This window comes from Phaethon aethereus (assembly GCF_964289735.1).
Source record: "Phaethon aethereus genome assembly, chromosome: 8".
Classification (NCBI taxonomy): domain Eukaryota; kingdom Metazoa; phylum Chordata; class Aves; order Phaethontiformes; family Phaethontidae; genus Phaethon; species Phaethon aethereus.
The window spans coordinates 22,099,533-22,119,813 of NC_138584.1; the positions used below are offsets into that span (position 1 = coordinate 22,099,533).

At 37.3% G+C, this 20,281-nt stretch overlaps 1 protein-coding gene across 1 annotated transcript in view; it reads right to left on the minus strand.

The window, feature by feature from the left end:
- Window positions 1-5,637: 5,637 nt before the first annotated feature.
- The window catches only part of MIGA1 (mitoguardin 1), a gene marked incomplete at its 5' end in the record, with an annotated part of 37,893 nt that continues 23,249 nt past the window's right edge, over window positions 5,638-20,281 (minus strand). The window contains 9 exons of the mRNA XM_082002809.1: window positions 5,638-5,986; window positions 6,316-6,432; window positions 8,046-8,099; window positions 9,263-9,397; window positions 9,725-9,823; window positions 9,945-10,031; window positions 10,367-10,439; window positions 10,625-10,743; window positions 20,068-20,168. Of these exons, the coding sequence (XP_081858935.1) occupies window positions 5,768-5,986; window positions 6,316-6,432; window positions 8,046-8,099; window positions 9,263-9,397; window positions 9,725-9,823; window positions 9,945-10,031; window positions 10,367-10,439; window positions 10,625-10,743; window positions 20,068-20,168 (1,004 nt within the window). The 3' untranslated portion in view covers window positions 5,638-5,767. The remainder of the gene's footprint in view (window positions 5,987-6,315; window positions 6,433-8,045; window positions 8,100-9,262; window positions 9,398-9,724; window positions 9,824-9,944; window positions 10,032-10,366; window positions 10,440-10,624; window positions 10,744-20,067; window positions 20,169-20,281) is intronic.

Consider the following 20,281-nt stretch of genomic DNA (forward strand, 5'->3'; position numbering starts at 1 on the left):
CCCGGCCCCGAATCGGAGCTGGCGGGAAGCGCCGGCCCCGCCGAGCGCGCTCGCCGCCGTTGGCCCGGGCCCTGCCAGCGGGGAGGCTTTATACCTACGCGGCCAGGTCCTAGGTCGTCTTATGGCACATGGCGAGCAACCGACTAATAATAGCAATGTGACAGTTAGCTCTGACGGAGTGGAGAGCGGTCTAGCTCGTGCCAGAGTTGTGAGACGGAGAGCGCGTTTGGTTTAAAGCAGCGCCTTTCTCTGGAAACTTTACAAAGCAGAGGAAGAAACGTGATTTTATTACACGTCTGAGTATGTTCCTTTTCCTACTGAAAGACAACTTGTTTCCTACATCTTCAACTGCAAGGTCTCCAGCACAGAACTTACTTATTCCTATTTCGCTTGTGTTATGTCTGCCACAGTGGAGCTTAACTTTCAGCTGGATTTATAAATATTAGGACGACAACCACGTGACCTTAGGCTCTGCAAATCTGAACAACAGCCATCAAAGTTAGAACACAAAATGCGTTTGTCTTTTGAAGGACAGTACAGGAACTTTCCCCCAGTGCCACCCTCAAAATAGCTGGACTCACATGTCTGAAGCGAAGGCACAAGATTTCAGTTAAGGTAGGGCTTTCAACTCTCAGTAAAAATAACAAGTTTTCAGCAGATGAGCACATATAACAAATTTGGGCAGATGAAAGCATATATACATCGCCTTTCTACAGTCTTAAGGATTAAATGCTTTATGTTCTCCATTTCGTTCCAGAAGGAAGCACTCAAGGACATGCTAAACCACCTGGACACCCACAAGTCTATGGGGCCTGATGGGATCCACCCGAGGGTACTGAGAGAGCTGGCGGAGGAGCTTGCCAAGCCACTCTCCATCATTTATCAGCAGTCCTGGTTAACAGGGGAGGTCCCAGAAGACTGGAGGCTTGCCAATGTGACGCCCGTCTACAAGAAAGGCCGGAAGGAGGATCCTGGGAACTACAGGCCTGTCAGCCTGACCTCTGTACCAGGGAAGATTATGGAGCGGTTGGTCTTGAGAGTGCTCACAGGGCACCTGCACGACAACCAAGGGATCAGGCCCAGCCAGCATGGGTTCATGAAAGGCAGGTCCTGCTTGACCAACCTGATCTCCTTCTATGACCAGGTGACCCGCCTAGTGGATGAGGGAAAGGCTGTGGACGTTGTCTACCTGGACTTTAGTAAAGCCTTTGACAGGGTCTCCCACAGCATTCTCCTGGAGAAACTGGCGGCTCGTGGCTTAGACAGGTTTACTCTTCGCTGGGTGAGGAACTGGCTGGATGGCTGAGCCCAGAGAGTTGTGGTGAATGGTGTTAAATCCAGCTGGCGGCCGGTCACAAGCGGTGTTCCCCAGGGCTCGGTTCTGGGGCCAGTCTTGTTCAATACCTTTATTGATGATCTGGATGAGGGAATCGAGTGCTCCCTCAGTAAGTTTGCAGATGACACCAAGTTGGGTGGGAGTGTTGATCTGCTGGAGGGTAGGAGGGCTCTGCAGAGGGATCTGGACAGGCTGGATCGATGGGCAGAGGCCAACTGTATGAGGTTTAATAAGGCCAAGTGCCAGGTCCTGCACTTTGGCCACAACAACCCCATGCAACGCTACAGGCTTGGGGAGGAGTGGCTGGAGAGCAGCTCGGTGGAAAGGGACCTGGGGGTGCTGGTTGACAGCTGGCTGGACATGAGCCGGCAGTGTGCCCAGGTGGCCAAGAAGGCCAACAGCGTCCTGGCCTGTATCAGAAATAGTGTGGCCAGCAGGAGCAGGGAAATGGTCGTGCCCCTGTCGGCCGCAGCTTGAACACTGTGTTCAGTTTTGGGCCCCTCACTACAAGAAGGATGTTGAGGTGCTGGAGCGTGTCCAGAGAAGGGCAACGAAGCTGGTGAGGGGTCTGGAGCACAAGTCTTATGAGGAGCGTCTGAGGGAACTAGGGTTGTTTAGTCTGGAGAAGAGGAGGCTGAGGGGAGACCTTATTGCTCTCTACAACTACCTGAAAGGGGGTTGTGGCGATGAGGGTGTTGGTCTCTTCTCCCAAGTAACTAGCGATAGGACAAGAGGAAATGGCCTCAAGTTGCGCCAGGGGAGGTTTAGATTGGATATTAGGAAAAATTTCTTCACCGAGAGAGTGGTCAGGCATTGGAACAGGCTGTCCAGGAAGGTGGTGGAGTCACCATCTCTGGAAGTGTGTGGATGTGGCGCTTCAGGACATGGTTTAGGGGACATGGTGGCGCTGGATTAATGGTTGGACTTGATGATCTTAAAGGTCCTTTCCAACCTAGTGATTCTGTGATTCTGTTATTTATGTTAGCCCACAAAGGAAGTCTTATTCCATGACTGGAGCTCACTAGAGCAGTTTGGAAATAATCCTGAAAACAGTTGTCTCCTAAAACCACGAGACGAGACAGCAGCATGGCACAGAGTTAAACTGTTCTGGTTAGTAGGACAGGCAGGGATCTCGCCAACTGACCAACCATGGCCCGTGTCACAGCACTTGAATCGACTGCAAACCATGATAGCCATCCTTAGGTTGGGGGGTTTCCTGCTGAATCACTTTTTCAATTCCAAGGCTGGAAACACCAATATTTGGATTTTTGGTGCATCACTGGCCTATGTGTTGAAAATTTGTCAGTGCTGTGGCCTGTTTCATAGATGCAAAATAAAACAGGTCAACAAAATCCATTTAAACTGGACAGCTGTTCCCATTCCATTTCTTTTTCATGTATATAAGAAATTCTGTAATAGTTGTTTTCTGTTGGATTTCAGGGAGCAAATTCAAGTTTTAGATACAATCATATGAGCAACAGTAATTTCACTGAATTATTTTATTTAATATACACAACTGCAGTTCATTTAGGCAATATGAAGTTCACAAATACGCTTACTCTGACACTTGATTTGACACGCTTAGCTTGATAAAAACCAAAGACTACAAAAGTGAAGTATAATAATCATTAAGAAAACATTAAAAGCAAGATTATTATTACAACTAAATTACAAATGATATAAACATTTGATTCTTGTATAATCCCTACACATTCAACATTTCTGATCTTAGGAGTACAGTTATGGCAGAAGAGGATGGCTTTTAAATTTAGCTTATTCTTATTAATGTGTAAAGAGCCATTCAAAACTATTTAAAAGTTTAGACATTATAAATTAAATTCTGATTTTGATTATGAATTCACTAAAGTAGAATTGCGTCATACTGTCACCACTTTGCTGCAGCTCTGGCACTTGTGTTTTCAAGATGGTAGACTTTTGAAATTCTTAAGCCATAGGGCTGGTTAGCAACAGATACTCTGTATACACCTTCTAGCCGAGGTGTATAAACCTTAGGTTATAACAGAACTGATTCCAGTTCCATGTTAGAATGGGACAGCTATCTGTCATTTAAACATATAGCTCTGTCTCTGGAGTTAGGAAGGACAGTGTATGTGAATGCTTTTTGGGAAAAGGTCCAAAGAGAGCTTGAGGAGATCAAAAGCCTACCCAGATGTACCTGCCCATTTCCCTCTTCCTCTCTCTTTTTCTCCCTTCCCCTCTCTATTTTTTTCTTCCTTTCTTAACTGTTTTCAAATCAAATATTTGTTGATAGTATCTCACAGCAACCAGATACTGTAATTCTTATTTTGGATGGGAAATACATCCATCCAATTTCCAACCCGATGCTATGGACTTTTGAGAGCTCTACAAGTGCATGGAAGTGCTGCTAATTTAAAGGGATACATTTGTTTAAGCCAGATATTATCAGGTTCTTTCCCATTTTCTAAATAGTTTGGTGTTTCATTAGACCTTTTTCATTCTTCTGTTTAAAAAAATATCCTTTCAGTTTCAACAAAAGATCTACTTTTAAATTATCTGGAAACAGTTATAATCTCATTTACAACACTGTTGCACTTTCTTCAAGAGTTTTTTATAAATAATGTGAAAGTCTCTCACTAAAATATGCATTTACTTCTGTGAAAAAGTGCATTTACCTTTTTCTGTGATGAATGTTAAGGTGCCATTTTCTTCATATCATTTTATTAGACCAGACAAAGCAAAGCAGACCACTTCCTTTGACCCATTGCAACCTCCAGGTAGTACACTTGCTGTTGAACATGCCATTTACTCTGTTTACTTCTCTTTCCAGCTATTCTTATTGACTGTGAACCCAACAAGACACTCACTGTACCATATAATTTCATTCATAGACTTGCAAGAAGCTACCAAAATACAGATACTTTTTGAGCAGTGTGATTAGGGGAGATCAGTATGTGTAAGCTAAGTGAGATGAGTGAAAAAGACTTCACATTCTGGTATTGAAGACATACTTTGCAGAGAAGAGAGTACCCCATGGAGCATAGTGCCAAGTTCAGCAACTTGAATTGTGTTGAAATAGGCCAACAGCAGCATTTGGAATTATTATGGAATTACACAGGCCCTCCTTTTCAAATATCGTTTTGGGTTGTGTTTGCTCAAAAATTGAAATGTTTCTAATCAATATTTGTTTCAGTATCTGAGATTTTAACAACATGCTTCTCAAGTATCTGAATGATTAGAATTACTCTCCAATTACTTACTCTGTGTTACTTAACAAATGGTTGATTCTGGGCTGGCTTCATGTGGCAAAGCTTATGTAAGCATGGTTTAAAAGCCTAAGCTAACTATGAAACGTTGTTTCAGTTTACAGAAATTCAAAGACTATAGATCATTATTTATTACCTCCAGCACAGGAAAAAATGTTACTGCAAGTTCCCTCATGCCTCCTTACTGTGCTGCGCTCCTATCTAAAGTTCAGGGTTCCATATCCTGAGCCACAGTTCTACATTGCACATAGATGGCCACAGTCGCTTAAATTTCCTCTTAAATAGACATCTGACTTCCTACAAGGAAGGGAGGAAGACAGAAATGCTTTCAATTATAAAACACCATCTTTGATTTTGTTTCATGACTAACAAATATCATCATACATCCTTATCTGAAAATATATTTTGAAATGCTACATATGAAATGGTATTAATTTACCTCTACCATATAATGTAGTAACAGTTTTAGAAGAAGAAAAAATTTTAAATTAATTGATGAAGCTAGCATAGCTTTTTTAATATAAATAAGTGCTCTCAAACACCTTCAAGATGTTTAGGTATTTTAAAATAAAGTAAAAAAATGCATACTGGAAGTCATTCCTGCCCAAATGGTGTCTGCATTTCCTGCATCACTCTATTACAGTGTAGTACAAAATGACTGCTTACTCCCGCACAAGTGTAATTTCAGGGCAGAGGCAACGTGTTCAGTTTTGAGAGTGTGATTCCTTTATTGCACATCACATGAATAAGAGACTGCATATAGCCCAGTCAAACCACCTTCTAGATCTAGACACACAATGATTTGGAGACTTTGTAATGAGCATTTTGTACTATAAGCCTTTAAAGGAAACAACTTCATCAGCTTCACTTACAAATTATCTGTGCAAAAGTACAGTATTTCATAAATAAACTTTACCCAAATATTAACAGAAAAAAGCTTTGGGATACAATAAGTATACAGTGGACAGCTGAGCTGCAAATTTAATTTAGTTATATACAATAATATGCTCACCAGTTCTTTTCACAGATTTATGTTTAACCTCCCTGAGTCCTTTTCCATACTTAGCAACATGATACATTTTCAGATGCTTGCTCAGTAACAGCAATGATAGCTTCAGGGTTAGAGAGAAAGGTGGGAAGGAGTACATCAAAGTGCACTCCGTTTCATTTCTCATGGACTTTAAGCTTACTGCACTTTTGCTTCTAAGAGCCCACTGGTCATGACGTGACCCTGACCACTTACGCAAGCACTGACATGTCTTAGTGAATCTGCTCCAAGATAGGCCATTAAAAGTTCAGTGTGTCGGATTAATAATTGCATAAGATCTTCAGCCAAACTCTCCATAGTTGAGTATCTCACCTTTTCAAAATCAAAAATGTCCTTGAGGAAGAAAAGCACTTGATCCTAGTGGGGAGGGGGTGGGGGAAAGAAAAACTTGTATTCACTTACAAGAAGAAAAAAGTATGCACTGCTAGCTATTTCTTTTACACATTCCCTAAAAACATTTATGTATTCTTTTGGTGCTAAGATAGAAGTACACTAAAATAGACTTTGCTAAACAGTTCTAGGCTTAAAAAAATTAATATGAAAATATTTATTTTCATGGTTTCTTACTGTTAGTCTTAACCTTAGGAAAATGCAAATGTATGCCTATAAATAAATTCACATTTATTTTAATGTCAAAGATTTTTTTTTTTTAAATTAAGATAAGTGGCAATTAAAAAGTTGCAAACCTTGAAGAAGCAGCATAGGTCATAAAGCGAATTTCTAGGGCCCAAAAACCCCCACGCCAAAACAGGGCTGATATGTTCACATACAGCATAGAAATGTGCAAAAAATCCATCAGGCACCTAGTGATATAAAAATTGTAGACAAAAGTCACACAGAAAACTTAGCATAAATCTCTATTATATAAAACTAAGTCTTCAGAAAAGCCTAAAACACCTCCTACTTCAGGGCTGTGGTAACTTAAACTCTGTTAAGTTATAGGGCAACTGTACCAAACAAGTATCATGATTTTTGAATGGAAAAAATTACACTTTACAAGAATCCATCTTTAAGTCTAAAGAAAACATAAAATATCTGTGAATGTCCACACTGTTGTTACTTTTACAACTTACAGGCACTCATAAAATATTATATTGTACAAACTTATATATCATACATGAACGCACAGTTTTTTACACACTCATAAACATATATTTATAATTTCTCAACAGCACATAATTAATAATAAAAATTAATCACAAATTAAAAAACAAAATACCACATAAAGAACTGTCCTGAAGGAAATTTAAGTTCATCAAACTCCTTGTGGTACAGTTAGTCTCTCCGTTACAAAGACTTCCATGGAGCTTAACTTTATCCACTTTTGAATGACTCCAGCAGTGCTGATAAAACTAGTCCCAAGGAGTTACTCACATACTTACAAACTTATAAATATTGAGACTTCTGTATACAAAGGAACTACAGAGTATGGTACTTGTGCATTGAAATAGAGATGAACATAATAGGCTACTATAACATCTGTTTTGGAAATAATCCCTTTTATAAAAAACTAGTGTAGACAACATCTATTTATATAAAATTCCCAATCATATTGACACAGGGATGTGACACCTCAAATCTTAAGACATAATGGTAGCTGAGGATCTTTTACAAAATACCAACTGCCATTGGAACCAACTTTTTTTTTTATGATGAAATATGTCTTTAGCAGTTAGGAGTCACGTAAATAGCTATTCTTAGAATCAGAGAAAGGTGTCAGTGCAAATCACCTGAGCAGAGATTTCTCACCTGCGGTATGCAAAACCACTTCTACTGGCTATGGATATCCTGCAGCAAGCCTCAACTCTGCTTTTGGACTGGCTATTACAGAGATGGGGCATTTGCCTCCTAGGTCTAACAAAAGCCTCCAAAGGTGGAAGTCAGGAGCTGCTGGCGCAGAGGAGTTCTACTTCAAAATCCACAGAGCTCCTTCACTGAGAGGTCAGGATGCAGAAGTGGTCTGAAGGAGGCTGCAACAGAGTTCCTGCCGCTGGCAAGGAAGATGGCACTTCAGGTAGGTAAAGGGGCAGGACTGAATTTTATTTAGCTGTGGAGATGATGCAGGGAGATGGGATTGAGAATCCCAGCATAAGCAGGTGAGATATGAGACTAATGACCTTGGTCTGCAAAAATCAAGGTACATGCATGGGGCCGTAAGTCAGAGAAATTACTGTCACCACTGTTGACTGGACCTAAACTAGGCTGAAAATCTTGCACCTACGACTTTTTGCTAAGAAACTGGTATTAGGGCCCCATGAGCTAGACTTACACAATTGTCAGCCTTTTGTCTAAACTAACATGTCTACACGATTAAGAGTTGATCTGTAATTTATTTTCCCAAAGCTACAGGACAGAACTTCAAATTCTTAGGAGCCAATCAGTAACTTTGGTCCACATAATTTGCTAGGCAACTCACCTTCATTTGCTGTCTTTTCTGCTTCAGTACTGACCAACAGCTTGAAGCCACAGCCTAAATGTAAAAAGGAAAAATAAGGGCCCAAACCCCGCATAACTTCATTGTAAGTGAAATTATCTATCATCACAAAATAAGTGATCTGCAGAATATTGTATTTCTATATTTTGGGGATTTGTATTCAGTTTCAATCTGTGATAACACAAAGTTTAAATCGGGAAAATATCAGGTGATGCAAATAACTAATTTTATATGTAGTTCATATCTGTTATTTTCAGATCTTTCTTTGCAACATTTTCTTTAGTTTAATTCAAATGTACTTTCTCATCCTTGACTGATTTTACAGTTGCAACAGTTAGCAACATTCACTGGTCTTAACTGAGGACCAGTCTCTTATATACCAAAGTGTGTGCTCAGACATAAGTAACTATTTTAGATATTAAGTAGCATGTGAACACATTGAAATGTCCTTTTTCATTTTAGCAAAAACATTCTTGCAATAGCTTCAGATGCAGCTAAGGAGTTTTGTCCAAATATGGACCTGTGAAATACAAAATACCAGTAAGGGTACTAGGCTTTTCCCCCCTCCTAGCTTGTAGCTATCCTCATCTGATTCTCCTTCAGTACTGCAAGATAATTTACTATTCACAAAACACACTGTTATCATGTAACTATAAAATAAACATATGCATGTTACCTTTTCTTCCTCTAGAAGGAATAAGATCTAAGATGTGGTTAACGGAAACTTCCCTTCTAAAATTCTACTTCCTCAGAGAAAACTCATCAAGTTAAAGTATCTTCTCCAACACATTAAATTGTTCTATGTATTTTGGGCCCAGACTTGTAGCTTTTAAATTGCTATTATGAAAAACCTGATAATACAATCTGTTTCTTTTTTCTGAGGAGTATTTCAGGTACATACTCAGTTATATTGAAAGCCGAATTAGAGTTCACAGTGAAGGACGGTGTAGTTTCTTTGCTTCAAAGTCAATGCTGTTATCAGGACAATATACACAGTCTATATCCTGTAGTTGTTGGACTTATTCTCATTTTTACATTGTGCTTTAAGAATATAAAGCACAGATCGCCAGAAGAATAGTTTCAGCATATAGAGAAATTCTGTATCAGAATGTTCCCACCAATGTTATATTGATCATACCATCTACTTATTGTAATATACTATAGAATAATAATCATGAAAGTTACACATAAATACTTACTGTTTCCTTAAAAGAGGAATTTAGCCAGCGGTTATTTACTACATTCTGTATAGATATTGGTGGATTTTCTAAATCTTCAAATGAATCCATTAATATGAAGTCCAGAACAACATCATAAAAATTCAGGTTTTTCACCTATATTAAATCAGAACACAATCTAAGTAACCTAGTTTCTCTTTCAGCAGTGGAACTCATCATGCACCATATTCTAACTCTGTATTAAGATGCTTATTTATAATTGTTTTTAATGAATATTAAATATACTTTGCCAGTAAAGGAGAATTTAAAAAATAGTACGTGCTTTCTGGTACTAAACTGCAGTGGTAGATGCCATTTCTCTAAATCAGCAATGTAAACAAAGAGAGTTGTCTTTCCCACAATTCTGAACTGTAAAAATGTATTTTTAGATGCTATGGTTTGCATAATTAAGGGTAAAAGCACTTTTCAGAAATTCAAACTCACTCCTCTAGCAGCAAGTTCCATTTCAGTATTATCCCAGTGATCTGTTTTTTCCAAAAAATATATCATCTCATCAAAGACATCTTCAAATTTCTTTGGATTCTGTAAAGTAAAAGCACGAGTATCAAGCAAACTTAATAAGAAAGATGGTTTATTTACGCTGGAAAGTGAATTCTCGTAGAAGTACATTAACAATGAAACATTAATTAAAAAAGACTTTTACCTTTCGTGCTCTCACAATTAAAGCAGACAAAATTTTTCTTCCACTTTCAGCAAGAAATATTCTGTTTGCGTTTTCTGAAAGAATTATCTAGAAAAGGTTTCAGAAAATATAGACATATTCATTCACAGGTTATACTAAGTGACCTTAAATACTTCAATCAAATTTCATATAATTATAACCACTAATACAGTAGGCAAGTTCCTAATAAGTCTTTGGCACAAAGGTTCCAAACCTAATCACAAAACTGGGACTCCTCTGCAAGTATGTCCCATTTTAGAATTATATAAATGTAAAAGCCACAAGAAAATACTTAATTACATAAGTTGAAAAAATGCTGGCACAGGTAGTGCATTGATAGTTTCAATGCCATGTACTCTAGGCTTAACAAGACAGACAGACAAATCACTCTCCTTACTATTTACCTGAAAAGCTTGTCGAATACAATGAAGCTTAGCAAGGAAGTCACTGTCTCCTAGACACTCAAACATTTCAGTCCTATATAAAATAGAAAAGTTTTCAAAGACCACTAAAAAAAGAAGCACACAAAAATTCAAATAAGTCTAATTCTGAGGAAAAAAAAAACCCTAGTACAAGTACTTAGAAAAAATGAGTTCTATATACAATATTTAACTTTAATTCTTGCTTTTCTTGGAAATAATTAAGTAGACACAAATCAATACCTTAATACTCGTGAATAAATTTTGCCTTCTTCTGCTAAGTGCATAGCTTCTTCATACAATGGGCAATGGCAAAGAGAATCTAGACCATATGTATTACGAATCTCTCTGTGCTCTGTAAGCTGAAAAAAAATTTTTTTCCATTTCATTAAAGAGCTTGGTAACATTTTTGTAAAGATAAAATGAATAAAAGAGGTTTTCCAATATTCTACTGAAAGTTGTATCATTTTCTGCATCTGCTTAAAATAAACAGGCAACACTCAGCTAGTAAACAGAAGAGAAACACCACACTATTAACAAGACTTTGTAACTTTTAAAATCTGAAAGCTACAGTTTCAGGTTTCCAAGTTTCAAAAGTTTCATTTACAAAATGCAGGCAGCTTAGTTTTGTTTTTAATTTGCCTAGTTAAATCTAATGGGTCTCAAAGCTGTTAAAAAAAATTAAAATTGTCAGGACACAAAGTACAGAATGATTGCACCATGCAAACCTTTAGGAAGCTGGAAATAGTAACATCCTCCCACCCGTTTTTGTTTTGCTGGTAAATATATCTGCAAGTTACCAAAGCATATTGTATGAAGCATGAGCATCCAGCATTTTACTACAGGGTCCCAAAAAGGTTTTTACTATCGGCAATTTTAATTCTGTGGTTATCATATAAATTAATGTGAACCATGGACATTTTTTGAACAAGAAAAAACAAAAGCAGATTAAGAAATCAAAGCACATAAATAATACAGAGAACTCCTGTTTACAGGGTACCATATTTAATCCACCAAACAATGGCTAGCTACAATTTCCACTACAAACATTACATCATATTATGAATGACTAAAAAAAAAAATTTCACAGGCTTACATATCCTTCAGTTTAGTTAATGACCAGGAGATGAATTCTTACTTTTTTTTAATCCAAAAATTTTTTTTTTCCTATATCCTGCATGCAGCAAACAAACCTGTGCTTCTAGGCTATAAAAACAGAGCTTAGAAACATCTTTAAAAAATAATTCTCACAGTAATTGAACTACATAAAAATAGCCACCCTACAGCTTAGAAAGATTAAAGAAATCAGATTAAAATATAACTTTATGTTAAACTTCCGTTAACATTTTAAAATAAATATATGATGAAAAGTTTTTCCCATCAGTGAGGACACACAGGCAGGTGCTGGCATGAGGCTTCATAAAGGCACAAAGAAGTATGCTTCCAGCATGTCTTCTCCACAGGCTGTAGCTGAGCCGGTTACAGCAACAACAATTTGCCGAGTAGGCTTGCATGCTAAAGGGAAGAATATAAGTACCTGCCAATACCTGTTTTTGTCCATGTAAACATTTGAGCACATGAATAAGTTACAGAGATTTCGGTACAGAGTTGGTGTTCTGACAAGCATCACACATTGTTAGATGGCATATATTTGCTGGAACTTACACTGGTACTTTGAATCACTCATACCAGTATCCTTTTACTGTAAGCCAATACATACAATTCCTTTGATAAAATGGTCAGGTTCCATTTTAAATTGATTTGTTTGGGTTAAAAAAAAAAAAAAAAGAAAAATCTGTATTCCCATACACATATCTATAGATTTCTCAAATTGAGATTCAAGTGATGAGACAATAGCTAAGGAATAAAAGTTTTAAGATCGATAAAATGTTATATTAAATGTGTAATGTACACCTTTACAATTCATCTAGCTTGAAAGTATTTCCATTTTAAAAGTACATATTAGTTTATATTAGTTTATCAGTTGTTTTGCTTGGAAGAACAGACTAGATTAAGCTGACTTCCTAAAAAAAGGATTTACAGCTATTAAAACCAAAGATCTCATTCCAATTTAACAATATTATCATAGCACCAAATTGTGTTTTGGGATCACTAATTCAAAAAGCCCACCTGAAAATTTATGTTGTTTTTAAAAAAAGGAAGCCACACAGCCTTTAATTGAAAAATACATGTGAAAATATATAGGAAGAAATAATTTAACCAGCTGGAAGAGACAGGAATATATTGATTTCTTTCAGATATAAGAAATCAATATACATACAGACACACACACATATATAGACACATGTATATATAGTGTAATAGTTAGAACATGTTTAAACAAGAACAAGTGACAATCTTTACTCCAGAATTTGTTTTTCTACATTATGGTTAAGAAAGTATTAACTGTGGAACAATATATACATATTTTCCAAAATAAAGACCAAAACAGAACACAAATAAGTATACCTACTTATTTCTTACCTGATCCAGCTATTACTGAAGCCATAAAACATTCCATTTACTTTATTTCACTTGCAAAGCATGAGAAGAAATAGGTTGTAAACACATATGTACTTTGTAAAGAGCTGCCCCTGTCTTGGAGGTTATAATTTCTGTGGTAAAAGGGATTATATTAGTTTTCTCTAGTGACCTGCAGGCAAATCACCTTCTTTAGATATTTAGGCAAACTGACTGACTGTGACTGAATTAGGACTCATGGGATTTCTACAGTTAGATGGAGGTAATCTCCACCTGCTGCCAGCAAGCCTGAGATAACATCTTTAGCATGTGAAGATGCCTGATCATAGCCCACGTGGTTACACATTAGCATAGAATCTGATACCTGGGAGTTGGGTGAGGCCCTTGATTATATTTAGCTTTTTTTTTTTTAAACTTGCTCTCATGCTAGCAGATGAAATAGAACAGCTGTGTTACTGTTGTAATGCCTATTATTGAGCTCAAATGAAGAAAGTGATTAAACCAACCAGCTACTAAGCAGGAGAGAAGGGTGTAACTATTCTTCCGCTGAGAAGATGGTTTTGATTATGGATTGAAGTTAGTCCCAACATTTGGAAAAGGGACGTAAATTCCCCTACCACTGACTTCTCTTAGCATGCAAGAAGCAGATAAAAACCGAAATAAACTGAAAACCAGAAACTAAGGTGATTTCCAGACAAGCTCTGAAGCTGCATCATAATGCTCCTGGAGTCATCATGGATTTTCTTTTGATGCTTTCTAGTATTTAAAAACATATTTTTAGATAAATATTTTATATGTAAATAGTATATATGCAACATCCAGTATTATATTTTAAACGGTCTTGCAAACATTCAGTAATGGCCATTCTTTTTGAGGTGAAATAAGGTGAAAGCTTGCCTATATAAACATCCTGGTTCAAAACAAAATTAGTTGAAGATGCTCCAAAGACACATCTGCATTTCTGAAATCGCAGAGTTCAGCTATTAGAAGAATGGACAAATCATATACAATGGTTAACATGCAGAGCATACAACATTTCCTAGGTAAGAACTTCCCAAGGTGACATCAAAAGGAAAATTAACTCTTTTTTTATTTTTAAAGTGTCCAAGGACTTATTACCTTTGAAGAAAAAGGTGGAGAGAAAGGTTAGTTTTAAATGAAATGGTTCACTACCTTCTATGAATTGGCATGCATTCATGATGTGTATTCAGTTACCTGCTTTTTATGCCGCTATGTACCCCTATGCACCACCTAACTTTCCCCAACAGTGGTTCAGTATTTATCAGTTAGCAGAAAGTCCCAGCATCCCACATCTTGTCATCACAGGTAAGTTGTCTCTTGAAAGATCCTCAAGTCCTTTCTTGCCACTCTGTAGAGAACACTTCTTTACACAGCCCTGCCATTTTGAAACAAAACCACTAAGGATGAAAAAATGCTCCATGCACAGCTGCCAAAAGTGCTGGTAGTTGTGAGTAACACAGAGGCTTGTGAAGACGGACCTGACATGCCAGCCTCTAAGCGTCTGCTATTTCCTCAGTGTCTTGTGGGGTTACATTGAAGAATATGAAAATGCAGACAAAGAACAGATTAAAAGATGAATCATCCCATTCTAGTCTTGTAATGCTTTACTTCTATCCATTCAAGGCTCAAGAAAGACGTAGCAGTTGTTGGGACCACTGCACATGACATTTATGATGACCTGCAGTAGATACCTAGCTTCATTATGTTGACATAATATGTACATCTTCAAAACTCCAAAGTTTGAGTCATAACTACACACAGTGCTGCAAAGCAGCCTCTGAAGATTACAACATAGATTGTTTTTGCAGTTTTCTCTGGACAGTTCAGCTTTAAGGCTGCATCTGCTAGTAAAGAGATACCGAAACCACTGCTGTAAAGCATCAAAACCCTAGAACATGCAATAGGTTTTAAGCCTGGGATTCCTTGACTGCTGTGGTCTAATGAACGGACCCAGTAATCTTACTTGCCACCCACAAGATGTTTCTTAATAAACAGAAAAAATTCTCAGTTGTGCATCAAAACCTTGTTGACTACCAAAATAACCACCTACATGAATGTAACAAAAATAAACAATGCGAGACCTTTTAGGAATTCTTGCTTGCTCCCCCTAATAAAAAGGTCAATTTACTAGCACAGTCAGCATTCCTCACATTCTGAAAAACTATGCTTATCCTATATTAAAAAGACTGATGATAATCTTATTCTCCGAGTATCTTTATCTTTTAAAAGATTTTTCTTTTTTGTCTGAATTATTGCTGCAAATTTCTTGATTTTAAGTATAATGAAGAATGCGAATTTACTATGTTATGTGCATCAGTGGTAGTAGTACTTCTTGCCAGGCAGAATAATCCTAGGCTTCTGTGCTGTCTCTGGCTTTGGCCTACATAATACCTACAAGAAGGTATTACGGTACAAAAATTAGTTCAGTGCTAATATATGGGATTTGTTAAAAGTGTTACATATATTTCCTAAAAATTAAAAACTGTATGGTATGAGCAGTCAGCATATAGGAACACACTGGCTATTTATTAGATGAAACTCATCCTTGTCCTAGAAGTGAGAACATTTAATATACTATGCAAATACCATACGCAGCTAAGGTTTCTGTTAGATGACAAGGATCAACTCCACGTTTTTTTATTTTACTATTATTTTTGAAGCTTTTAGAGCACCATTTAATGACTTGTTGACCTAAGTTTTCCTATTCATAGCCATACAGCAAGCAGTCATAGTTGTCCTTGGAGAGAATCAAAGGAATCTCATTCCCATTGATCACTCTTCATTGCCACATGGAAAAAACTTTTCACAGCAATGGAATCTTTTTAACCAGGGCTACATCTGTTAGGATGCAGAAGACAAATAATGGGGAAAAAACACCCAATACAAAGGAAGCATGAAGTTTGAGAAATTTGTTAGAAAGGACATAGGAATGGGAAGTGTTTCTCAAAGTAGAACAGAGCTTTTCTGTTGCCTCTACCACCACTGACATTTACTGGGAGGTGAAAAGCTTCTGATGACGACATGAATAGACAAGCTTCATTACCAGATATCGTGCTTCACTGGACACCATGAAAACTTCTGAGCTTGCCCAAAGTAGTAGGCAGTGGTTAGTGGCACTTCAGGTACATGTTCTTCAAAGAAATACTATTACTTTTATCAAAGTGAAAGATTTCAGGGATTAATTTTCCTCTCTTTCTCCACATGTTTTAAGACTATAAATATGAGGCACCTCCATACCTCATTAAAGTTGTTCGGATAGGGAGCTCCTTACCATTTGCTACTCAGGGCATGCTAGACTGCAGGACTGCTGTACGACATTTGTTTTTGAGGCAAGACAATAATCCACATCAAATTGGACAGATGACATGAACATGGAGGAAGTGACCAGGATGAGAACAATAAGTCCCAAGAAGATCAGATTAGTCATTATGGTCACATTTCTGAAGTCTGTCAGGATATAGGAGGGCATGTGTCTGATTTTTGTGATGAAACAGGAAAAACACACAAACAAACCAAACCCCTCACTTACAAGTGCTATAGCATATATCTTACTATTACTTTCCAACATTATTCCCCCCTGGTGTTCTCTATTTCAGGAAAGAAAAAGAACATCTACCTGGAAAGCAGGAAAAAGGTAACCCTACCTTTCAGTGACAGGGCTCTTTCTGAGCACTTTCTGAATCTAAAATTGAAATTTCAGTCACTTGGAAGGTTTTGGTTCCATACATAAATAATTACAGGCATATGGAAACTGGTGTTCTTTCTCTGTTGTCAAAGCCTGCTCCTTCCTGCACTGCTTTGTTTTAGTAGATTTGAACCGAGAAAAAGATAACCTTAGTAAAGTAATTACTGAGAAAAAAAGAGCAGCTAAGGCTTTATCCACAAGTCTAAAGAAATCTCCTAAGCTTTCTACTGAGTTAACATTTTAATAAAGAAAGCAAAGTTTATTTGATAATAGAACTACAGATGCAGTTCCAGTCAAGATATGAAAATAGGACATGATAAATGCATGTGCACTGACAATGGAGAGGCAGCAACAAAGCTCACCGTCAGGGAGAGCAGGAAAGAGCTGCTATTGGAAAGATGGAAGAGAAGCCAGGAAAGAAAGGGTGGAGACCTTTATCTGGCACACTCACTGCTGTATTGTTGCCAAAGGTGGCAGCTATTTTGATCACACAGTAGGTGAGACAGCAAGAATATGAAAAGGATACGAACCCTCATAAACACAAGCTGATGGCAGATAGTCTCAAATGGGGAAGAAAATACCATTATTTATCACAGTATATATACTACCAATAACTTAATTAGGGCAAATGGTTGTGCTCACCATCCTTTCTGCAGTGCTTCTGAGAGCCTATGTGTGTTTATGAATGGAAGTCTGACTGGGTTGGGGATGGCAACTGACTGTCTAAATCATCACCTGTGTGTTGTAGTTGTCCAGACTGGCACAATTCTATACGAGAGGTCATCAAGTGCATGATCCTCAGCATCCTCTTGATTATCAGCCATAGCCAAGATGAGGTTTTGTCATGCCCTACTGCTATCCTGTAGAGCTCAAAAGGGCATGTGATTTAAACTCTGCCAGATGTTCCAGTTTTGTACAGCCTTTTCTTGAAAGCCATCTTACTATGTTTTGTTCTAATATAACACAGCACAACTTTCTTCTTGACTCCTAAGCAATATCCCTGTCAATTTCCATCAAAACATCTATCTATGTCTTGTTTTAGGATTCCCTGTATCTTTGCTATTATCTCTCCTCAGGGCAGTGAACTAAATTTCATCTGACTGTGTGTCAGCACTGAAACATTGATATAGCTTCCAGTCTCTAAAGCCAGGAGTCATACAAAATACTTAGTCCTGCTCCTTGGGACAGGATGCAATGTAGAAAGATGATGAGTAAATTGTCAACATACAGCTTGTAGCATAATGTGACCACAAAAAATGCTGCTGCTTTGTAATTTCCTGGAAGATTAAATTCCTAATGATGCCAGGGGGGGAGGGGGGGGGAAAAAAAAAAAAAAAAAAAAAATCACACAGCAGTATATGCACTTATATGAATTTCAGACTTAAAAACTTTGCTAAACATTTCTATCAGCACACAGAGTTTAGGATAGTTACTAAAATTGTAACTGCAACCAGGGAGCACAGGACAAAAGAAAAACTGCCTGTTTGCCCATTAGCTGAGACAAATCCGAAGCTGGAAAAGCCTCCAACCTCTTAGCCTGAAACATTCTACTTTTTTTGCAAGTGCAAGAATAACAAAATGAAAGAAGTAGATAAGCAAGAAGCTACCTGACATCATATCTAGAACGAAAAAATTCTGTTATGTCAATTATAATCCACTTACATCAAAGTGATCACTGTTCTCTATTAATACCTGAAATATACTGAGAAGTAGTTATTACTCCCTCTCATTGCCATAGTTATTTGCAGTACTAACTTAAAGCAGTTTTCCCCTCAGAAGAGGGACAAAACCTTACACCAGGGTAACATTATATTCATAAGAGAAGACCAATTCACACCTTTCTTTTATCTGCACCACACAATGATGTCCCAGTAGCTACTACTGGAGAGCTAACTGGCCCTGTAGTTTAAGCCTAGCGGCTCATATTTAATCCAGAATTTTGATGGTGTTCTGGTTTGAACACCAGACTTCAAGTTGTTTATGGCTTTCTTAATCTTCAGGACTCCTATCAGCTGAGAATTTTAATAGATTCTTCAATAAAAACTGAGAAAGGAGATCAGAGAGCTTGTTCTATTGGCAGAGGCTAGAACAGATGGAAAGGAAGAGAAAAATCTTCATAACTTTGTTCCAAGTTGACAGAAGTGGTTTTGAGGTATGAAATGTACAGAATACTTTCAGGATAGGTAAAGACAATTCTGTTGCCAATTTTGGCTCAAATGTTTCTTTAGCAAATCCTGAGACAATGTAGCTTCAGGATAGGATGGTAATTCCTCTGAGGTGACGCATCCTGGTTTGGGTGTTGGGGTTTTTAAACCAAGCAACTATAGACTGTTCCCATCTCCACATACTTGCAAAAACACTAGGAAAGTTCATTAAAAAAACCAAACAAACCAAAAACCAAAGCAAAACCAAAGTATACCAACTATAATAGTTTACAGCTCCTCTCAAGACCTGATAGAGTTGAAGTAAGCTTAAATTGTGGTCTTGACCAAATTACAGGAAAGAGTAACCAGTCTCTATAGACATAATCTTAGTTAGGAATGAATGCTAGGTGTATCATCACAACTTAATGTGAATTACTAATCAAGGTAGTTGTGTCATGGAAAAAAAAAAGCCCTACAATAGACAGTGAAAAGATACTTGCAAAGAACATGTATGTAATTCTTTTTGTACTCTGAGTTTAGTAGCTTAGTTGTAGTGCATACATGATAGCAATATCTAACACAGAATGTATCCTATTGAGACTAATTGTCTTTCCTGTAATTTGGAGAAGAGTGCTATTCAAGATGACTTCAGCTCCTGAGAGACTATAAAAGGAGATATTGCTCATTCAAATAAGTGTGTCACTTCATAAAGAAGTCTTTCAAATACTTCTGCTACAGCTCCCTTGATTTCAGCTAATAGACAATGCCCCGTTATCTAAAGATTATTTCTTTACGTATCCTTTGTGGTCTTACCCAAGAAGATTAGGGGAAATTAGATGAAGTATATTATATTGTGCATGGAACCTCCTAAGAGAGGTAGCTGTTAATTTCTAATAATTTGCTCTCCAAAAAAACCAAACTACTCCAAAAAAGAAAAAGCCTTCTTCATACATCTTGATATTATGGTACAGGAATAGGAGGAAAACAAAAAAAAAAAAAGAAAAAAGAGACAATAGAAAAATGCAATTCATGGTGAAAGGAACTACTATAGCCTCAACTGATCGTATTTCTTCAGTCATGAAATTCTGGTATATTTTTTAAAAGCAACTTCTTTTTAGAAGGACTTGGGGAAGCATTCTGCCAGTGCACAAAAGGAAAAAAAAAAGGCAAATTGATTCCAACTTCATTACTTGAACTGCTAGGAAGCTGGTTACAACTAAGCAAGTAAAGCTGCTTTTTTCCCTCATAAGAGAAATATACTTTTCTTACAATAATTAGCAAAAAATTAATATTCTTCTGTTCTCTGTTCAAATAGATCAACGAATCTTTAAAGAAGCAATCTTTAAGAGTCTTACCTCAGCTGTGGAAACAAAGGAGTCCGTAGATGCAATGCTTAATGTGTCACGAAGGCAGAAATCATCTGTACTATCCTTTACAGTAATGTCTGTATTTTTATCTTGAAAATAAAAAAGACAACAAAACGTGATTATTAGACTACCATAAAATTCAATTTAAGTCTTGAAAGTGTGTGTTTCATGTATACTTTAATGTACTACTTCATTTGGAAGA